The sequence below is a fragment of the Epinephelus lanceolatus genome, chromosome 7 (assembly GCF_041903045.1).
Source record: "Epinephelus lanceolatus isolate andai-2023 chromosome 7, ASM4190304v1, whole genome shotgun sequence".
Taxonomy (NCBI): domain Eukaryota; kingdom Metazoa; phylum Chordata; class Actinopteri; order Perciformes; family Serranidae; genus Epinephelus; species Epinephelus lanceolatus.
The window spans coordinates 22,068,720-22,087,909 of NC_135740.1; the positions used below are offsets into that span (position 1 = coordinate 22,068,720).

General features: G+C 43.4%; 1 protein-coding gene across 2 annotated transcripts in view; it reads right to left on the reverse strand.

Annotated features, from left to right (window-relative positions):
• LOC117260823 (uncharacterized) overlaps positions 1 to 9,931 on the reverse strand; it is a 158,820-nt gene extending 148,889 nt beyond the window's left edge. Inside the window, exons 1-2 of one of the 2 annotated variants that reach the window (XM_078169292.1) lie at positions 9,490 to 9,931; positions 7,455 to 7,864 (exon numbers count right to left, since the gene is read on the reverse strand). In XM_078169292.1, coding sequence (XP_078025418.1) covers positions 7,455 to 7,864; positions 9,490 to 9,577 — 498 coding nt within the window. In that variant the 5' untranslated portion in view covers positions 9,578 to 9,931. The remainder of the gene's footprint in view (positions 1 to 7,454; positions 7,865 to 9,489) is intronic. The other variant, XM_078169293.1, reaches the window with a different exon arrangement.
• Between the last annotated feature and the right edge of the window lie 9,259 nt (positions 9,932 to 19,190).

Consider the following 19,190-nt stretch of genomic DNA (forward strand, 5'->3'; position numbering starts at 1 on the left):
ACTTTAAGAAAATTTTGAGTCACTTTAAGGTAGGTTGTCACCATGTGTCTTTTCCTAAACCTAACTTAAGTGCATAACGCTATTTGTGGGGCACTGATTCGCAGGATAGCATTCAAACTGTTGTACTAGGAATAATATCTGGATGTGCAGCACTGCAACGAGAACGTGTGTGTGTGTGTGTGTGTGTGTACTATGTATCTCTCAGTTCCAAGTATGTGCATGATAGTAATTATGATTATTAATCTAGATTAGTTGTTTCAGTTGCAGAGATTATTTACATGACATAGCTGACATGTTTTGCTCACAGGTTTGACCTTATGGCTGCATGTAACTGTAAATGTATATATAGAACAGAACGCAACTTCCACATCGATGCTATAATAAATAAGGAAATGAATACAGCAAGTTATGGTTAAAGGTTTGGTTTGAAAGTTAAGTCCATCCTGGTGGGAGACGAGGATATTTAAGACTTTCAGTGACTTCACAGGATTTAACTCCTTTACATTCTGCCTGTATATAACTTTCCATTTTACTTTTTGCATTTTCCTGAACATGGCTTGGATTCATCTTTTTCTCTCCCGGTTTCTCTTTCTTAACTTCTGCTGGGTCACATTGGTGCATGCTGAGCATTCAGAGTTTAGAATTGGACACATATAATACTAATGGCTCTCAGCAGAATCTCTGCGTCTGTCTGTGCTTGTGGCTACTTTAAAGGGTAAGACCACTTCACCTTGTTAAAGCATTACTGGGCGCGTGGAGAACATGACTCTGACTATGCTCTAGTAAAGAGGGCTCATAAAAATAAAAGTGCCAATTTTCATTAAAACAAACAAACAAAAAGATGAATGGATCTGCAAAGAGGAAATGAAAGTGGAAGTACACTAGATTTATAATTTTAACTTAACACTATGAAATAAATGTTGATTGCACAATGTAACGCCTGTAGAATAATGACACCATCTGCGTTTACATTTGTTCCTTATAAGTCTCTCTTTCACTGTGCAGTTCTGTCTGTCACCAGGTACGATCTCCCAGGAAAATGAAGGCTTGACTGTGGCACAAAAGAAGTGCATCAACTATTGTACAACCAAAACAGGAAGAGGACAGCGCTTTTTTTTTTTTACCCCGGTAGATATCGGTAACTTTGCCCCATTAGTATCAATGTATGTTCCTTACAGTTGCATTCCTCTGTAGCTGTAATGGTGGACGGTGGAATAACCGAAAGAACTGTGGAAACTGGTAGCTGCTTGACTTTACTGAAAGCGATTTGGTTGTCTTTGCGACAGCAGCACCAACCATAATACCACTTGAAAACACTTCCACTTTAATGCATCTCTGGCTCCGAGTTTGACAGTGCCGCCCTCAGACAGTGTAAGCACACTGTGTGCAGTGTGACAGTCCCCACTTAACTATTTCACCACATCATAATGACGGAATTATTCAGCATGAAGGAATGAAATGGTGATAATTTTGTAACCCTTCATCTCCCACCACTGTGTCTCTCTGTGTCTTCTAGAAAGACGAAAAGCAGGAGCTCTGCTGACACTCAACATTCCACATAAGATCCCAAAAAGACACACACACACACGAATACACCTGACCTCACACCCACATGTGCACAAAATCAGGCCAGCGCTGCTACAGTAACAGCCTCCACATCTGAGCAAATACTGTAGGTGAGACTGAAGGAAAGACCATGAGCGGGGCCAGAGGTTCAGACACACATGTACAGACATGCACATATGCAACTATATGGAATTCAAGTTCAGGAATTGAGATGTTGGTATTCACTGTAATTTCTCGCTAACATTTGCTCCCTTTTGCTGAAAAATAAATAAATTCTGCAGGTTTCCAGACACAAAACCACCTTCTCCAAATTCCAACAATTGTGTAATTATCATAAATTATTAAGCATACAACAGATTTTTCTTCCATATTGCTGCATGCATTAATCACTTAAGATCAGCCCCAGAAAATAGTCGTACATCATTTGGTCTTGTTTTATGATCTTTATCTAACAAGGACTAAAGAAAGGAAAAACTGTAAAATTTCAGTACACATTTTCTTATTGATTATTTGCAGTTCTGTGTGTTAAAGTTAGGGTTGGGGTTAAACTAATGAATAGGCCTTTGTGGCACAGTAAAAAAAAACATGTGTTACCAATAATATTACCAATTGCTCTGTCCTACTCAGATGTCCCAGTGAGCCACTAAAGTGAGCTAGCAGGCTCAAAACCAGGGACTGTTTGCACCAAACACCTTAAGTTTTCTCCTTAAGTATGACACTTTAGGGTTACTTTGTCCTTAGTTTAGGAGCTTACACAATTGAAGACTAAAAAAATGATAAATACCGGGTGCTGGACAGAAGAACAAATACAAAAATACAAAAACAGACATGTGACATCTGTCTGATGAAGGGCTGGTGCCCGAAATGTCACATGTGGTGATACGATTAAAATTTCCAAAAGGAGCAGTTTCTGTGTGTGCAGACCTGTTTTTGTATTTTTGGACTTACACAATTGTACAGAATCCCTTAAAAGGTTTCCTTAGTTAAGGAAAAACGTTAACTCATTTACTGCGTTGAAAGAGATTTTACAGAAGTACAAGTTTCCATGGAGACTGTTTGTTTGCTTGGACTCACGCTCGTAATGCCTGTTATTGTCTCACAAAGTTGGCTTATGGTTAGTTAGTGGAAAAAATGGCAGAAGAAAAGAAGACAAGAAAGCCATATTGGTCAGAGGAGGATAAGATCATGCTTCTGGAGGAATACAATCATAGAAAGTGCATACTACAAAGTAAATTTGATCCTCAAACACAAGAAATTGCAACAAAAATTAATTCAGTTAAATCTAAAGTGTAAAATCAAAAGCGTATCCATCTGGTTCTTCTGGTCTGAGAACATTCTTCTCGGGGTGTGTTAGTTTTTTCCTTTATCACCATAAACTTTTTTTACCTTGCTTCGGTTGCTAAGGTCTTTTGTACAACTGTCTAGGGATTCCTTAAGTATAAGACCAAGACAAGGAAAAAACCATAAATACGTAAGTCAACATTTTAAGGAAAACTTAGAGAGAGGTCTTCAGTGTGCAAGCAATTCTATTATGAAGACATTTTAACTAGGACTTTAAGGAAAATCATAACCTAAGGTGTTTTGTGCAACCGGCCCCAGGACTTTAAACCAAAGAAGCTAAATGGAATTCAGCCATTTTTACCTCAGACAAGGAAGTTATGTTTTCGGTACAAGACTGCGGGAAAACGACTAGCTCCATTGAAATTTGGAGTGGTTGCGAATCACATGGTGGATACACAAATTATTTTTCACTTTATGAGATATGGCATTTAATCTCAGTGGAATAAATGCCACACATTGTAAAATCCACTTATTGGTGGTAAAGTTCAATAGCCACAAAACATCTGTAAAAATACAATGACTCTGGGGTAGCCCACACACGTAGCTGTTCAAACTTCATAGAGACAGCAGTTCTAATTGTTGGAATAGTTGGAAACCGATTCAGACATATATGGTGGTTGCTTGCAGATCTTACAAGACTGTACCATTGGCCCTGCTAGCAGTGGCACCCCCAAGGGGGGGCGAGGGGAGGGGGATAATTAGTAAATAATTTGCGAAATAGGATTCCTGAGATTCAGTTATGGTGTTTGGTTTTGGTTTGCCATCCAAGATTTTCAGTGGCCCCATTTGGCGACCCCTATGAAAAAATTCTGGGGGTGCCACAGGGCAGAAGTCTGAACGTTCCAAGTGCTCTTTTTCTTTCCTACTGTGACATGTCTTGTTCTTCATAAATGTCAATTTCGAAGCCACGAGGAAACACTCGACCCTCCGTAATTCATACGCAGAAATACATGTTCACAGACACGGTATACACCCATATTCATGCTTGGAGTGGAAAGCTAAGCTTTTGAGTTTTTATTTTGTTTGATTCATGTAGTCCCCCATTCTGCACACACACACACACACACACACACACACACAGAAACACAGTCTCAGCAGCAGTTTAATTTCATTTTGCACTGCACCGATGTAGGACTAAGCACACACACACACACACACACACACACACACAGCACACTTCCCAGTTCTCACACTGTACAGTGTGCTGCCTCCTCTCAAGCATCCAGAGAACTAACCAGCTGATCACAGCTTCTGTTCACAGAAATCCAATTCCCTCCAAAGGTCATTTGTCCATTCAAAGATTTTCCTTTTCCCTGTGCTGTCTCATGCTCTCTCATTTATTCTGGTCATTTGCTACTTCTTGAAATCTATACCCTTTGCCCTCTTCATTTTCCCTCTCCTGCCTCTTTATTATTATTTTCTTGTATTCTGGTTTGAACCCTATCTGCCCCTGTCTTGGCTCTCTCCCTCCTTCCCCTCATCACACACCCTGGATCACAGCCAGCGAGAGGTTTTTGGCTGCGAATGGCAACGCAGAGCAGAGAAAGCTCTAACCAGGTGGCTGGGTCACTGAGGAAGTGGGCACAGCAGGGCAGAGCTGGCCTACGTGGCTCTGCTGGGTTTAAACAGACAGATGTGGGCAGAGCTTAGGCAGAACCTGACAGAGCTTGGCTGCATTTCTTGGCATGCCTGAGGAGGTTGTAAGAATTGATTGGTAATGACATGAGTTGTTCAGGGGCGGGGAGAAACAAATTAAATATAAGTGGACAGCACTAATGCGATTATTAAAAGGGTTTTTCCTTTTTTTGTTCTGACTATTTGGCATGGCTGTTACAGCGCTGATATCAGTGATATGTGTCACATATTTTCATTGTTGCAGCATTGTGTTACTCCCTAGCAAATTCATTAATGCAAATTCTACATAATTAAATTTGAAAACGGCAAAAGGATAAGTTCACACACACATTTCCAACTCTTTATGTCCACACAGGGCCTGAAGACATCCCTTTGTAATGCAACTCTAATGTAAGTGATGGAGACATAATCCACAGTCCTTACTCTGTGCAAAAACTGAAATCAAACTGAACTGTTAAGACTTCAGAAGTCTGAGTTAGACAAATAGAGGAAACATCATAAACATTCTTTTTCGTAACAAAAATCTCTGTTTGTTTAATAGCTGAGCTGCTGTGGAGGGACAGCAAAATAAATAGATATATTTGTACTAAAAAGAAATAACTTTGAACCATCTAACTTTGACTGCTGAAGTCTCATATTAGCTTTAGCTGCACCTAAAAAGGTGCCCTAGGCATTTATGTTTACATTCGGTATCCTTTACCAAAATGCACTGTGTAAATCCTCGAGGCCTGACAACCACGTTGAATGCAAAACATGATAGTTTGCAGTCCTCTTCTTCCTTGCTTTTGTTTCAGCATCGCTATATGACCACCAATAACTGTCGATCAGTGGAACAGCATAAAAAGTGGCGACAGAAAAGTGGATCGTGCCACCAACATGCTCATAAAAACACTGCTCCACAGCATTACCAGTGGACAAAAGGAGAATACATTTAGTAACACATTTCTGCTGATAAGAAGGACTGCAGATTTTGTGCCCCATCTGTTTGACTGGAGTCACATTAGGAAGGACCTGTGTGGACTAGGGATGGGAACTGAGAACCGGTTCCAAATTGTCTGATCCACTGGAATGGCATGCTTATCCAATCTTTCATCAGTGCTGGCATTTTTTTCCTGAAAGTTGTGCATTGCAAAACAATCACGTCAAACTCATGAGTCTACACTGCTGGAGACTTGCAACAAGAAGAGGTCATGGCAGAGTGGAAGAAATGGTCCAATGCAGGGCTTTATATCACTAAGAAAGATGACATCAGTGCTGCTTGTAATGTCGCTAAAATGATGTTTTCAAGTAAGGCTGGAAACACCAACAATATACTGAAAGCTCTTTCTGTGCAACATGTGCTCAAATTCCAGGAGTGGCACTGTTCCCCGACCAAGCCACATGTTCTTACCGAGGGTAATTATCACACGCTATGATAACATTAGCGCCACACAATCAGGCTTAGGAATCAATAAAGAATCAGACCGATAAGCAGAATCAATAATGGCATCGGCATCAGTAAAATCTTATCAACTCCCATCCCTAATGTCGACAGGAGGAATGACTACAGTGAACAAAACCTGAGTCGTACACACACAATGCACACATGGGCATGTGGGTATCATTTTAGACCAGCTTTAAAACATGTGAATCTGTGTTTTAAAATGTCTGGCATGCCTGGCAGTGCAGCCACTCTGGTGTTTCGCGTCGATCTGTTATCTATAACCAACAACACTTTGACAGCAGCCTTTCCTAGATATTGCCAATAAGCCCTGGAATGACGGGCCGCAGCGAGCAGCAGCAGCAGTGAGTTGCTGCTGGCTGGTGTCAGGCTAAGTGGGCATGTCAGGCCTGTGCTGTCCTGGCTCCCTGCCTGCTCTCTCAGCTGCTTGCTCAGTCCCCTGTGTCCTCAACCCTAAACGGATCCAGTCGCTGCTCCTCAGCTCCAGTGGCGGGCTGATCTGGCTGACTAATGAACACTTGTCCTAATGAGGGGAATTCCTCCCCCCCAATCTCATCATTCCCTGCACACATCCTTTGTTGCCCGTTTTTTACTCCTATTTACTCGCCTGTTTTCCCCCCCTGTGCCCCGAGGCTTATCTCTCGCACTTGTCCCTTCCACCTCTTCCTGGTGCGCTGGTCTCCATCTTTCTGCATCCTCTCATCTCAGCAGTTCCTGTGCACATTCTTCACACTGTCTATATCTCACTTCTCTCCCTTGCCGACAGCCATTCACCAACTGTTTGCCATCTCTTTTCCTTTTCCTGTATTCATCGTCAGCTCTATTAAAAGCATTTACAATTCAGGCTCTTTGAGCAACTGTTGTGCAACCAAAATATTTTATGGTGGCAGCTCCGATTCAAATGCTGTTGTGGTGTCTGCTGTTTGTCCAGTGCTTCAGTATCTGTTTCTCGTGAGCAGGACAAGCCAGCTAGATGTCATTTTAAAAGCACTGTGCTGAGATATAGTCATAAATACTTAAGTTATCTGTGAAACATCAGTGTATTCCCTTAATAATCCCTTCCCCCCTTCCACATGAGCAAACTAGAGGGGGCAGAGGACAGAGGGATGAAAACATGACTCAGGTATTTCTCATGGCAGGCCTGGTGTTACAACAAGTTTAGAGGACATCAGGGAGAAAAACAGTGTAAATCATAAGTTTGACCCCATGACAACTCCTGAGCTATGGGGTCAACCACAAAGACTCAGCAGGGACAAAGACTTGGTGAGGGGGCAGAAATATCTTGATTCTGCTATTTGATTGTATCTTTATATTTGTTCTTTAAACACAGAATTCCCCTGCACACTCAGACACACACCATCTGCTCTCTTGAGTCCCCTCATGTCACTCTGTCCACAGACACCTCCACAGCGAGCTCAGTGAACACTACAGCAGTCAGACAGATAAGAGCTAACACAGGTTGTCCACTCACCAGGCCGTCACAGTTGCTGATAGCCACAGAGGCTCCCGGTGTGTCTGTGATGTCCCCCACATACAAGCATTCATCGTGCAGTGGCTCAGAGTGCCGGGTGCTGTCACTGTCATCGTGCCACTCCATCTTGGCTCCGGGGGCCACCAGCCTGGCGTTGTGGCGCAGGCGCAGGTGGAACTCCCGGCCGAAGATGGTGACGTTGTAGTAAAGCCTTTCCTGAAAGGCCACGGGCTCCTCTCTTGGTCCTTCCCACTCATCATTGCCTACTCCTGCCTCCCTCCTCCGGCGCCTACGGGACTGCCCTCCTGCCATGCGGCCAGCCGAGACGGCGTGTGACAGGAAGCGGCCCTCTGCGTCCACACTGATCGGCCTCACCAGTCCATACTCCCCCAGGACATGCTGCAGGGAGTCTGGGAACAGGACAGTTAAAGCGGAGGGAGAGGAGGAAGGGTGGTGATGGGTGAGAGGAGAGGATGAAGCAGGAGCAGGTGAGAGGGGGACAAAATTTTATTTGGTGAGTAAGATTTGAAAATGTGGAAAAAAAAGGGGTGGGAAGGAAGAACATGAAAGGTTGAAGATAAGAAAAAAGAGCATGGAGAGGAGGAGACGTCATGGGAGAAGCATGGGGGATAAACAGTGGAGAAAATGGGGAGTCATGGGTGGAGGGTGAAGAGGAGGATGGAAAAGGGAGGTGGGAGGAAAAAGAAGGGATTAGAAAAACGTCAAGCATGCCTTGGAATTATTTATTCCTTGTTCTGCATCACATGGAACACAATAATAAATAAAAGCATATAAGCAGTAACCTTTCACACACTCACACACACACACACACACACATACACACGAGCACAGCCCCACCCATGAACCCAGAGGCGACCCCCGTGCTTGGCAGTGCGCGTTTGGAAACGGCAGCCTCAGCAGTGCGCGCTGCGCTCCTGACACCTTCTGTGCCCTTCTACCGTCAACAGGAAAGCCAGTACAAGATCAAGGTGCTAATTGCGGCTTTCTCACGCTGTTTTCTCGCTGTCAGGCTGCTCGATCCGAGGAAAGTGATTTCTATAACCTCGACACCGGCTGAATAAAAAAAAAGGGAAAACCAAACCTCCTTATAGAGCGCTTTAAATAACATGATGCACACTGGAATGCATCTGCAACAATTCCTCCTATCACCATCATTAATGATCAATATCATACATTAACTATACATGCTTATTATCACTGCACTGTTTCACTTAACGCGTCTGACATTGTCTTGGATTAAGGAGCATTTTTATATGACAGTGACAGCAGGTGCATTTTGGAGGCGACCTGAGAAATGCTCCCCGCGCCCACACACACACACACACACACACTGGCAAACACACTGAGCCAAGGCCACTTTAAGGTGTCAATGCCATCACAGAGTCAGGGACAGTTACACCTTAGATGTGGCGCTCAGGTGTACTTATTAATATTCACCAGTCATGTCTTATTTATAAAGTTTCCTGACTGATCAAAGCCAACACACACTGTTAATATGTCTTGATCCTCCACGTCAGACGAATGATTTGATAATAGTGTGATCAATAAGCTGACATCCGACTCCAGCGTCCTGTGAAGGATCGATACATGCGACAGCGGCAGAATCAGATAATGTTAGGCTACTTTCCTGCAAAATCCGACAGTAAAACCTGCGCATCTGATGCCCCCTTTACACCCCCTGATAACATTATCCCCCTGGATGGCAGAAAGCAAATCACAACACTGGCTTGCACCGCTCAGGGACCTCCGGAAAAGACCCAGCAAACACCACAGCAGGGCGCACAGAAGTTGCAAATGCGTCCTGCAATGTTGTTTGCAAAAAAACTGCAAAAGAAGAAATAATGAAACACAAAGCGGGAGAAACCGGACTGTTTTTTGTTGTTGTTGCCGCTACGTTGAGGTCCAGACTTCCCAGTGAGCGCATGAAAGCGCCCCGTGCAGCCCTGCTGATAAGAAATCAGCAGATACAGAGAACAACATAAACACTGACCACGTTTAACTGAGCTGTACGTACCAACGCTACTGGCGATGTAAAGGCCGCTGGTGTGCAGCAGAAAGGCCGGTAGAATAATTAGGACAGTAAATCCAGGCGAGAGACCCATGGCAGCTCCGAACTGCGCAGGTGAGAGAGTGGGACTCCGGGCTCCAGTGTGGTGAAGTTCCCCGCCTGGCGCGACCAGCCACGCCACGACAGCAACAGCACAGCAGCCCGCAACTAGACTGCCAAGTGCACCGGGAGAGACGGAGCTCTCCTCCCCTCTCTCTCTCCTCCTCTCCGCCGAGGTCTCTCTCTCTCGCTATCTCTCTTTCTCTCCCACACACACACACACACACACACACACACACACACACTCACACACACACACTCTCACTCAACTCTCCTCCTCTTCCTCCTCTATGTCTCTCTCTTTCTCTCAACTCCTCTCTCTCACACTGTGCGTGCTCCCCCACTCTGCTCTGACAACTCCCCGAGTCCACACACACACACACACACACACACACACACACACACACACACACACACACACGCACACATGCACTCATACCGGGCACCGGGCGCCCACACACTCCCTGTGTGTCTCCGAGAGGATGAGAGGATATTTCAGAGCGCGCTGGCCGTGCTGCAGACAGACACACAGACACAAACACAGACTGACTGACTGACAGGCCCACTGACAGCTCGCATCCACAAGACATGCATTGAAATTAACGGACAAGCTGCTTCATCACCAGAAGTGTTTTTTTCTCCTCCAACTTGGACCCCTACTACTACTGTCCAACTCTCCCCTGCGCTGCTGCCTGATGTGCTGCAAGCCTTGCATAAACTTTGAATATCCCGTCAAGCGTCCTGGGGCTGGGTGAACAGCAGCAGCAGCAGCAGCAGCAGCGCCCCGTGTGGCTCTCTGGCGGAAACGCACCCAGGTTTGCAAGGCCCAAGGGTCCAATTTACAGACAGAAAGAAAAGTCTTACTAGCCCTAACCTGCTTGCCCTCATTTAACACATCATTTACCCCTCTTGACCACTAATCTTATATTGTTGCAAACACTGATGAGCAGCATAAGGCGGGCCGCTCGGACGGACAAAACCAATTATATTTTCATAAAGGGTTACGGTTTTCTTTTTAAGAGAAGCTAATATGAATATAACAGGCACAAAGAAAAAAAAACTTCACAAATAACTATCTTTGAAGTAGCAAACCAGGTATTAAGGTGAGTCCCAATTAGCAGTGTGTCAGCTTCAAAAAAGCTCTGATTTTATTTATAGTCTTTGGTTTCTGTTGATTTCCACGTTTGTGCACAGGTTTTCAAGGCAACACAAAACATTAAAAGGGCTCCAGAAAAGCATAATAGTGTCTCCATGCAGGTACACAGGCCACAAAAACGGCAGAGCACCGTAAATAATCACATGACAGACCTCTCTTTACTCTACCACGACACCATAAAGAGTGGTCAAGTGGTGAAGCTCACTGACAAAGAGATTACTGTTTCCAGGGGGCCAGAAGGGTCCTGACCCCAGCTGCTGTTAAACAATTATAGATATCTTTATATAAGAGTTTTATTTCTGGGTGAAAAATATGCTTTTTCTGTTTCTGTTTCATAACTGACAGTTACTAAGCTCCACCCACCCTTGGTTACAGTTGCTACCTCAGACAACTCGCTGATGACAGGTTGTTTTAATCTGTTTAGCCATCTACTGCAGTGTATAAAGGAAAGTTTCAGAAAGTCACGTAACATGTTTATATCTCAGCTGCAAGAGCTCTGGGGCTCATGTTGAATTTTTTTACACGCAAGAATCAAGCAGCACTGCAAAAAATCTGCAGAAAGTTATTGACTCCAAAAACAAACAAAGAAAAGACAGTATTAAACATACCAAAGATCATAAAATTCTTATTCAACATTGCTGGGTAAGTTGTAATTCCTATATGTCATGCTAAAGTCAATACTGTTTCAAATTCTCCTGGTATTAGACCACAATAGGGGAAAGGCAAATAAATGATTTATCTGTTATTCATTCATTTCCATAACTGCTTATCCTGTTGAGGGTCGCAGGGGGGCTGGAGTCTATCCCAGCTGACATTGGGTGAGAGGCGGGGTACACCCTGGACAGGTCACCAGACTATCACAGGGCTGACACATAGAGACAGACAACCATTCACACTCACATTCACACCTACGGACAATTTAGAGTCACCAGTTAACCTGCATGTCTTTGGACTGTGGGAGGAAGCCGGAGTACCTGGAGAAAACCCATGCGGACATGGGGAGTACGTGCAAACTCTGCACAGAAGGGCCCCTGGCTGGGTTCGAACCAGGAACCTTCTTGCTGTGAGGCAACCGTTTATCTGTCAATTTTATTTTTCTTTTTTTTTGGGATTGATCAATTTATGATTTAGTTTATAATAATGGTGAGTTTTGAGAGCTTAAGTTAACATTGTGAAAATGCTTATTTTGTCTGATAAAGTCAAAAACGAGAAAAAAAATACAATAAAAAAGAGACTTGAACCAGAAAATACTTGATTTCTCCTGAATTACTTAAGTGCTTCCTTAATTATGAAAAAAGTGTTGATTTGTGTTGATTGATGAATCAATTAATTAATTAATTAATTAACTAATCAATACACTCTATAAACTGCTAACATTCTGCACAACAAAGTGTATACTTCTGAAATGGATATCAGACAGAATTACATCTAAAACACGGTGGCACAAGGTCATACTTGAATATATTCTTTGGATTATTCATTATGATGTTCTCCATAGAACATGGGAGCCTTTCATGTCCTGTATTAGAGTGGATATTTCAACTAGAGGGTTTATGTAGTGGGGGACTAACATGTCCTGCCATAGTTGTAGTGTGTATTCCTGACTCTCTTCCCTTAATAGATGTTTGATCTGTGAGTCAAGTTAAGTTGAGTTGTTTTGTTTGTATATTCTGTTGTATGTTAAATGTCTTGTTTCCCTTAAAAAATCAATAAACATATTGAATTAATTAACCAATTGCTTCATCAATAAAGCTGACATCTCTTTGAAAGGTAGAGTCAGTAAAGGAAAAGGTGTTGTTAAATGTTAATGCTGAACACTTTCTGATGGGCTTCGCTAATGTTTCTGCACAGTTTAGTTAGTTTAGCGTACTGTAGCTTGTTTGCAACCCAAAGGCAGAGTGTAGTAAATGTCACTTAAATATTAATGCGAAGCTGCAGGCAACTCAAAACTGCGAGTTTGTTACCAAATAACTGTTAATTGTCTTGGTGGCCTTGCCGTCAGCTGCTAGAAATGTCATGTTGTTTAGTATCTCTAATTTTATCATTGCATCCTGGTTTAAAGGCTGTTCTGTAGCACACTATGGTGATCTGTACCTATTCATTGATGTTTTGTGTACTATATGTATTGTATTATTATAACATAGACAATGGAGATATTGACCCGAAATTAACTTCTTCCACAGTCTAATCCACTCTTGACATTTAACAAAATGCTAAACACAAAGTTGATCTTGGAGGGGTCAATTACTATTTATGAAATCACAATCTCCTATGAATATGTATTTTTGTTATGTGTAATGTTCTCTTTTTTTTTTTTTTTTTTACAGTTTTCCTTAGTGCTACCTCTTTTTTTTTCTCGGAAAAGTTCAAATTTCGAGAAGTTCAGAAAAGTTAGTCCTTCCTGACAGAACTTTGGGTTTTGCAGTTGCAGTTACTCATTGTGTATGTTAACATGCTCACAGTAGCAATTAGCTCAAAGCACTGCTGTGCCTCACAGACTTGTTAGTGTGACTGTACACTTGTTTCCACAAGTAGCGCTCTCACTAAATTTCACATCTTCTAATTAATGTTTTGTGAAAAAAAAAATATGATCGACAGACAAAGTATGCTTTGAGTGAGTAACTGTCAGAAAGGTTATCACATTCAGCCCTAGCTGGCTCACCTCACCTCCACTCTGCCATCATGCCAATGACCAAACTGGGATTGTTTTCAGCAAAGTATGGCAGAAAGCAGCAAATCCAAACTAAAATACTTAATATCGTCCTTGAAGAAACATATGATTAACGTCAGAGACAGTATGTCCATTTACACTGTACAGGTTCACCTTGTGGCGCCAACACTGACGCTGATTTTCTTACTTTGTGTGACGGCCCTGCCCCCTAATTAGGAGCGGTTTCATGAACTACAGGATAAAGTGAAACTCCAGGGATTCCTCAGTTGCCACATCATCACTGAACTTTTACAGGAAGCTCTAGAGAGCAGACTGAATAAATTTCCACCTCCGTGTCTTGAATCATCCAGGATCTTACTATGCACTATTCAGGACCTGTATGCCAGCAGCGTAGTAGGAGTAAAGCCATTCTGAAGCCAATCGTCTTATTTCTTTCAATTCTTTCAACTTAGATCAGCCTAATCTTGCTGCTGTAACTTATACGCTTTTGGGATATAAACTCAATCTACCATATCTCCTGCCAATTACATTCATTTGCAAATAGTTTGCATCACAAAATTACATTTTGTTTGTGATGCTGTTTTTCTTCAAGACAACAGACGCCGTGTTTATCTTGTGCAAAACGTAGCCAGTGGGTTTTACTTGATTATTCTTGCAAAATCTCATCTCTTACTGCACCGAAACTAAGCATAAATAACTGAGTGGGTTAACTGTTGACCACATCTTCCTATAAGGCTAAGACAAGTCAACCTTTTCAAAACTGCAACACCCATGCATCCAACCATTTTCATCCGCTTATCTGGGGCCAGGTCGTGGGGGCAGCAGGCCAAGCAAAGCACCCCAGACGGCCCTCTACCCAGCAACACCCTCCAGCTCCTCCTGGGGGACCCCAAGGTGTTCCCAGGCCAGATGAGATATGTAACCCCTCCAGCGAGTTCTGGGTCTGCCCCGGGGCCTCCTACCAGTAGGACGTGCCCATAACACCGCATCTTGATCACCTCAACTGAACCCTTTTAACACAAATGAGCAGCGGCTCTACTCCGAGCTCCTTCCGGATGTCTGGGCTCCTCACCCTATCTCTAAGGCTGAGCCCAGCCACCCCACCAGGGAAACTTATTTTCACTGCTTGTATCCGCGATCTCATACTTTCAGTCACTACCCAGAGCTCATGACCATAGGTGAGGGTTGGGATGTAGATGGACCAGTAAATCAAAAGCTTTGCCTTTCGGCTCAGCTCCCTCTTCACCATGGCGGTCCACATCTGCAATATGTAATTCATGAATAGTAATAATAATAGTACATTTTATCTAAGACGTCCCTTTCAAAACGCCCAAGGTCACCCAACAGAGCATACCATAACACACAGAACTAGAGACAACACAATAAATAGACAAATGTCTTTCTTTCCAAATCCTGTAAACATCAGGTTTCACCCTCCCTCTGCTGTTAGAGTTGTGTGGAAGTTTACTTCTCTGCATGACAGCCTGCAGAGATGCTACACACACCAGCAGAGACCCCAGACAGGCTGCTGGGATGAGCAAGATGGAAAGTGACAAAAATTGATAACAAAAAGGATAAAAAAGAGCATCAATCTTGAGAGAAAGGAGAACTAGACGTTAGACAACAAAGAAAAGAAAGGCAAAAGCAACCAGAGGAGAGTAAAAGTCAAAAGAGAAAAGAGGGAGGGAGAAAGAGGAGAAAAATGGACAGAGGTGGACATATCTGGGCCAGCATGGACACATGCACATGTAAACACAGTCCAATAATACCTGGGGGTCTGTGCTATACAAACACACACACTGACCCTCCACTGAGAGAGAACGACTTTGTGTGTGCGCGTGTTTTACAGTGAGAGGTCATCTTTCACCAAGCATCGGGATCACACCTGGCCCCTCAGTGCGTAGATCTCCACAGGGCTGTTTGAGAGCACACACATAGACAGACATCACTACAGACACACACACACACCTCGAGAAGAAAGCCACACCCTGCCTTCAGTCCGCATCCTCACGACACATGAAAATGTCACCGTGTTCCCAAGTCTATGTACCCAGCATGCCTCTCTGTGACCGGAGGACCCCCCTCCCTTCCACACATCAACATCATCCCTATTACCAACCCTTCTCCCCTCTCGCCCCTCTCCCCAGCCGCCGCCTCCATCCCCACCGCCCACCACCTCCTCCCTCACCACCGCTCCTGGTCGCTTTGCTGTTGCCATGGAGATACCAAGCCCTGCACCTTGAAAAGTGCACTTGGAAGGAGCAGGGGAGAGACAGACAATAATATCCCTCTTCCCAGACAAATAGACACACACACAAACTCTTGTGTTTGTGGAGGTTATTATAGCTAGGTTTGGCAGGGCGGGTGTGTGTGTGTGTGTGTGTGTGTGTGTGTGTGTGTGTGCAGACACGTGATTGTGTGTTTCTCTGGGAGGTGGGTGTTCAGATGTCCGTTGCTTGTGCATGTGCAAACAGATTGTGAGTGGAGAAATAGAGCTACATGGTCAGACGAGACAAGTGGAGAAAATCTGTTGTGTTCTCGATGTGTTGCGCTGCTCCGGCGCTGTATGTGGTTAATATAGAGCCTAATTACAAGTTACCATGTTAGCCGACTCCCTTAAGTGTTTATCCACCACTTCTGTGAATTACAGCCAACGCTGTGTGGTGGCATTCAAGCAAATTCTTAGAAAACTGTTTGTACTATAAAATGCAACAACAACGACACTGAACAAGATTAAAACCCACACATGCACTTACTGTATTATTCATTTATTATAATTAACTCCAGTTGCTGACAGCAAAGGAGTGTCATCTTTTTTTTCTAAGGGATGTTCTTAATAAAAGGTGTTTTCTGAAATCAAAAGACAATCTAATTCCTGTTTGCTGAAATTTGTGTTTTATCGGTCTGACTAAGTGCTGTAAGTGCTGTCGGTGTAGTCCGCCTGAGCATTATGCACCTTTTCTCATGTGTTAGGGGCTATACAGAGTGAGCATATGCCATATTGTGTCCTGCAGGGCCGCCATGGCCTGTCTCTCCAATGACTCCTGCTGTCCTAGCAAGGTCATGCAGCGGGGCCACCATGTGTACCCATGTATTAGCATGCCTTATGAGCGCGAGGACAGGTGTTCCCAGTGTCTCAGAGAGGTTACATGATGAGGCATCAAAGCCCCATGACAGCACATCAGGCCAAAGCCATGAACCCCGGCACAGGTGGCTGCTGAAAGTCAATTCGCATAACTCCACATGGAGAGCAATGCACAGGGGATTGTAGGTGTGTGTGTGTGTGTGCAAAAACACAGGTGTGCACACCCCAGTGCATATCTAAACACAGCGTACATCATACAGGTGCACTGTAATTAGAGTTGTTAAGTGCCACAGAGAGTGTAACTAGATAAACCTGTAACTCTAACCAGCAAATAATACTTGCATGTGAGGTTATCAATAGAAAGAGACACAATCACTTTGCCTTGCTACCTTATATTGTAATTTGTCTGCAAGAGTGAAAAGAAAAGACGGAGTAAAGGTACAAGGAGAGATGTATAGGAAACAAAGTGTAATACGCAGAGAGATGGAGGTGAGTTAAATTTTGCAAGAGTGAGGTGCATACCACACTGTCTCTTGCTGTTCTTGTCCAGTTTATCCATTATTATTCACCAACTCACACCTATGATGTTCACAGTTCCATCTTCAGTTGTAAAATTCAGATTTGTTCAAAATAATCTCAATGGGATCAACTGGCACTGAATGACTAGAATTACCGCCTCGCTGTTATATACCTTCGCCAATCAGTCAAGTTCCAGTGCGCATCCAGGTCTGTCCATATGTTGCCTTGACAGGTGACAATGTTCCAAATATGAATGTTGCAGCAAACAAGCTACGAATTCTAAAATGTGGATGCTTCACACATATCTCCCCCATAGCAGCACAGAAGATCTAAACATTCAGCACAGTTTCAAGATGGACACCCAAGATTTGTATCACCAATTCAGGATCTGAACAAATGTCTCCCCTTCTGTTCCTGAGTTATGGTGTTGAATAATGCCCAGAACATTATGATGTCACAGTTAAGTTGACCTTTGACCTTGTGAATTTAAAATGTCATCATTTCATAATTTTATTCCTCTACACATCTATGTGAAATTTGATCATAATTAGCACATGAATTTTAGGTTTATGGCCAAGAACATGTTTTGTGAGGTCATAGTGACCCTGACCTTTGATCACCAAATTCCAATCAGTCCTTTGTTGATTCCAAGAGGATATTTGTGCCAAATTTGGGGAAATTCCCTCAAGACGTTCTTGTGATATCGTGTTCACGAGAATGTACATACATACAGATGGACAACCCAAGAACATAATGCCTCAGACCATGGCTGCTGTGGGCGCGGAGACATAAAAAGGCAAAAGATAAGACTCCTTAATCACCACAAACTGATTTTATCTCCAGACACCAACTGGCCCAGACTGAAAATGACTTGGTCAAATGTGGTCCGATTACTGGTGAAGTCCAAATCATAACTCTAATCACAACAACAATAGCAATGTGTGTCTGCACCTTCAACAAGCGTATCGATCATCATGAACCACAGTTAAAAGCAACAGAAGGAGAAACAAAGACTGTGGTATTGATTTTCTGGACTGTGACACAAACAATGGATTCCATAGACTATAACCAAGTGGGAAGGTATACTAGCATTGTGTCCACATAATAGCTAAGTCCATACAGAAATGCAGTGTATGCAGTGTGCCTGGGGTACAATTTGTATGACTGTATTGCAGTAAAGACACACTGAGCAATAGATACAGCAAACTCTTTCATACACTAATATCAGTAAGGGATTTTTCCCCCCGCAATTTTATGCTTTCACAGTGAGGTTAACTGACTGATTTTGTCAATACTTTTCACTTTTCATTGGGTGGAGTACTGTGAACGCCCATGGAGGTCGACCCTCGGGTCAATAGTTCCCTTACTTATTCACTGGCAATGCCAATACACCGCCGTCCACTGCAGGACCACCTTCAGGTGTGTATTTATTCAGTTGGTCGCACACACATACACACTCATGCACGCACACACTTGCACACACACACACACACACACCGCCTTTGCTATTGACTGTTTATGCACCATATGTTATCTAAGCTCTCAGTGGGTGCCTGTGGCCTATTTCCCTTTATGCCCTTAACTGATCTGATTGGCCCAGGTGCCCTTTTGGATAAGTGATCACCGTGGATCTGGAGCATGGAGGCGTGCCTGCTTCTACATTACCAATATCTAACGTAGCTCTACTGAAAAGGAGTAATCAAGTGTGTTTCTACTTGCTATCATTTCAGTATTATTAGATAAAAGTATGCTCAGTACACAAGAAAAGTACTCTCCATAAAAACTATAAAATTTTCATACAGCTGTTGGGAAAACAAGCTATCTTGTTTTCTCTTCTCTTGTGCAGCACTAAATTAATATTCCTTAATCTTCCACTCTCCTAAGAAGATTAGGATTCAATTTTTTTATTTTTCTGGATGATTTTAATCTTTCTTTGGACCTGGCTCGTTCCAGTGACCAGGGCGATGGACAAGTGGATTTTCCCAGGCTGCCTCAAGTTAAAAAGGGCCTGGATGACCGAGGGCAGTCCAGCCTGTAATTCCAACAGCGCCTCTTCCCACGGAGAGTTAGCCATGCCAGCAAAGACAGACTCTGCTCCCTGACCTCTGTGGCACAGTGGCCACGGAATTTAACCTGACCACCGGAAGCTTAAGGTCCTGCCCAGGAATGAATACTAT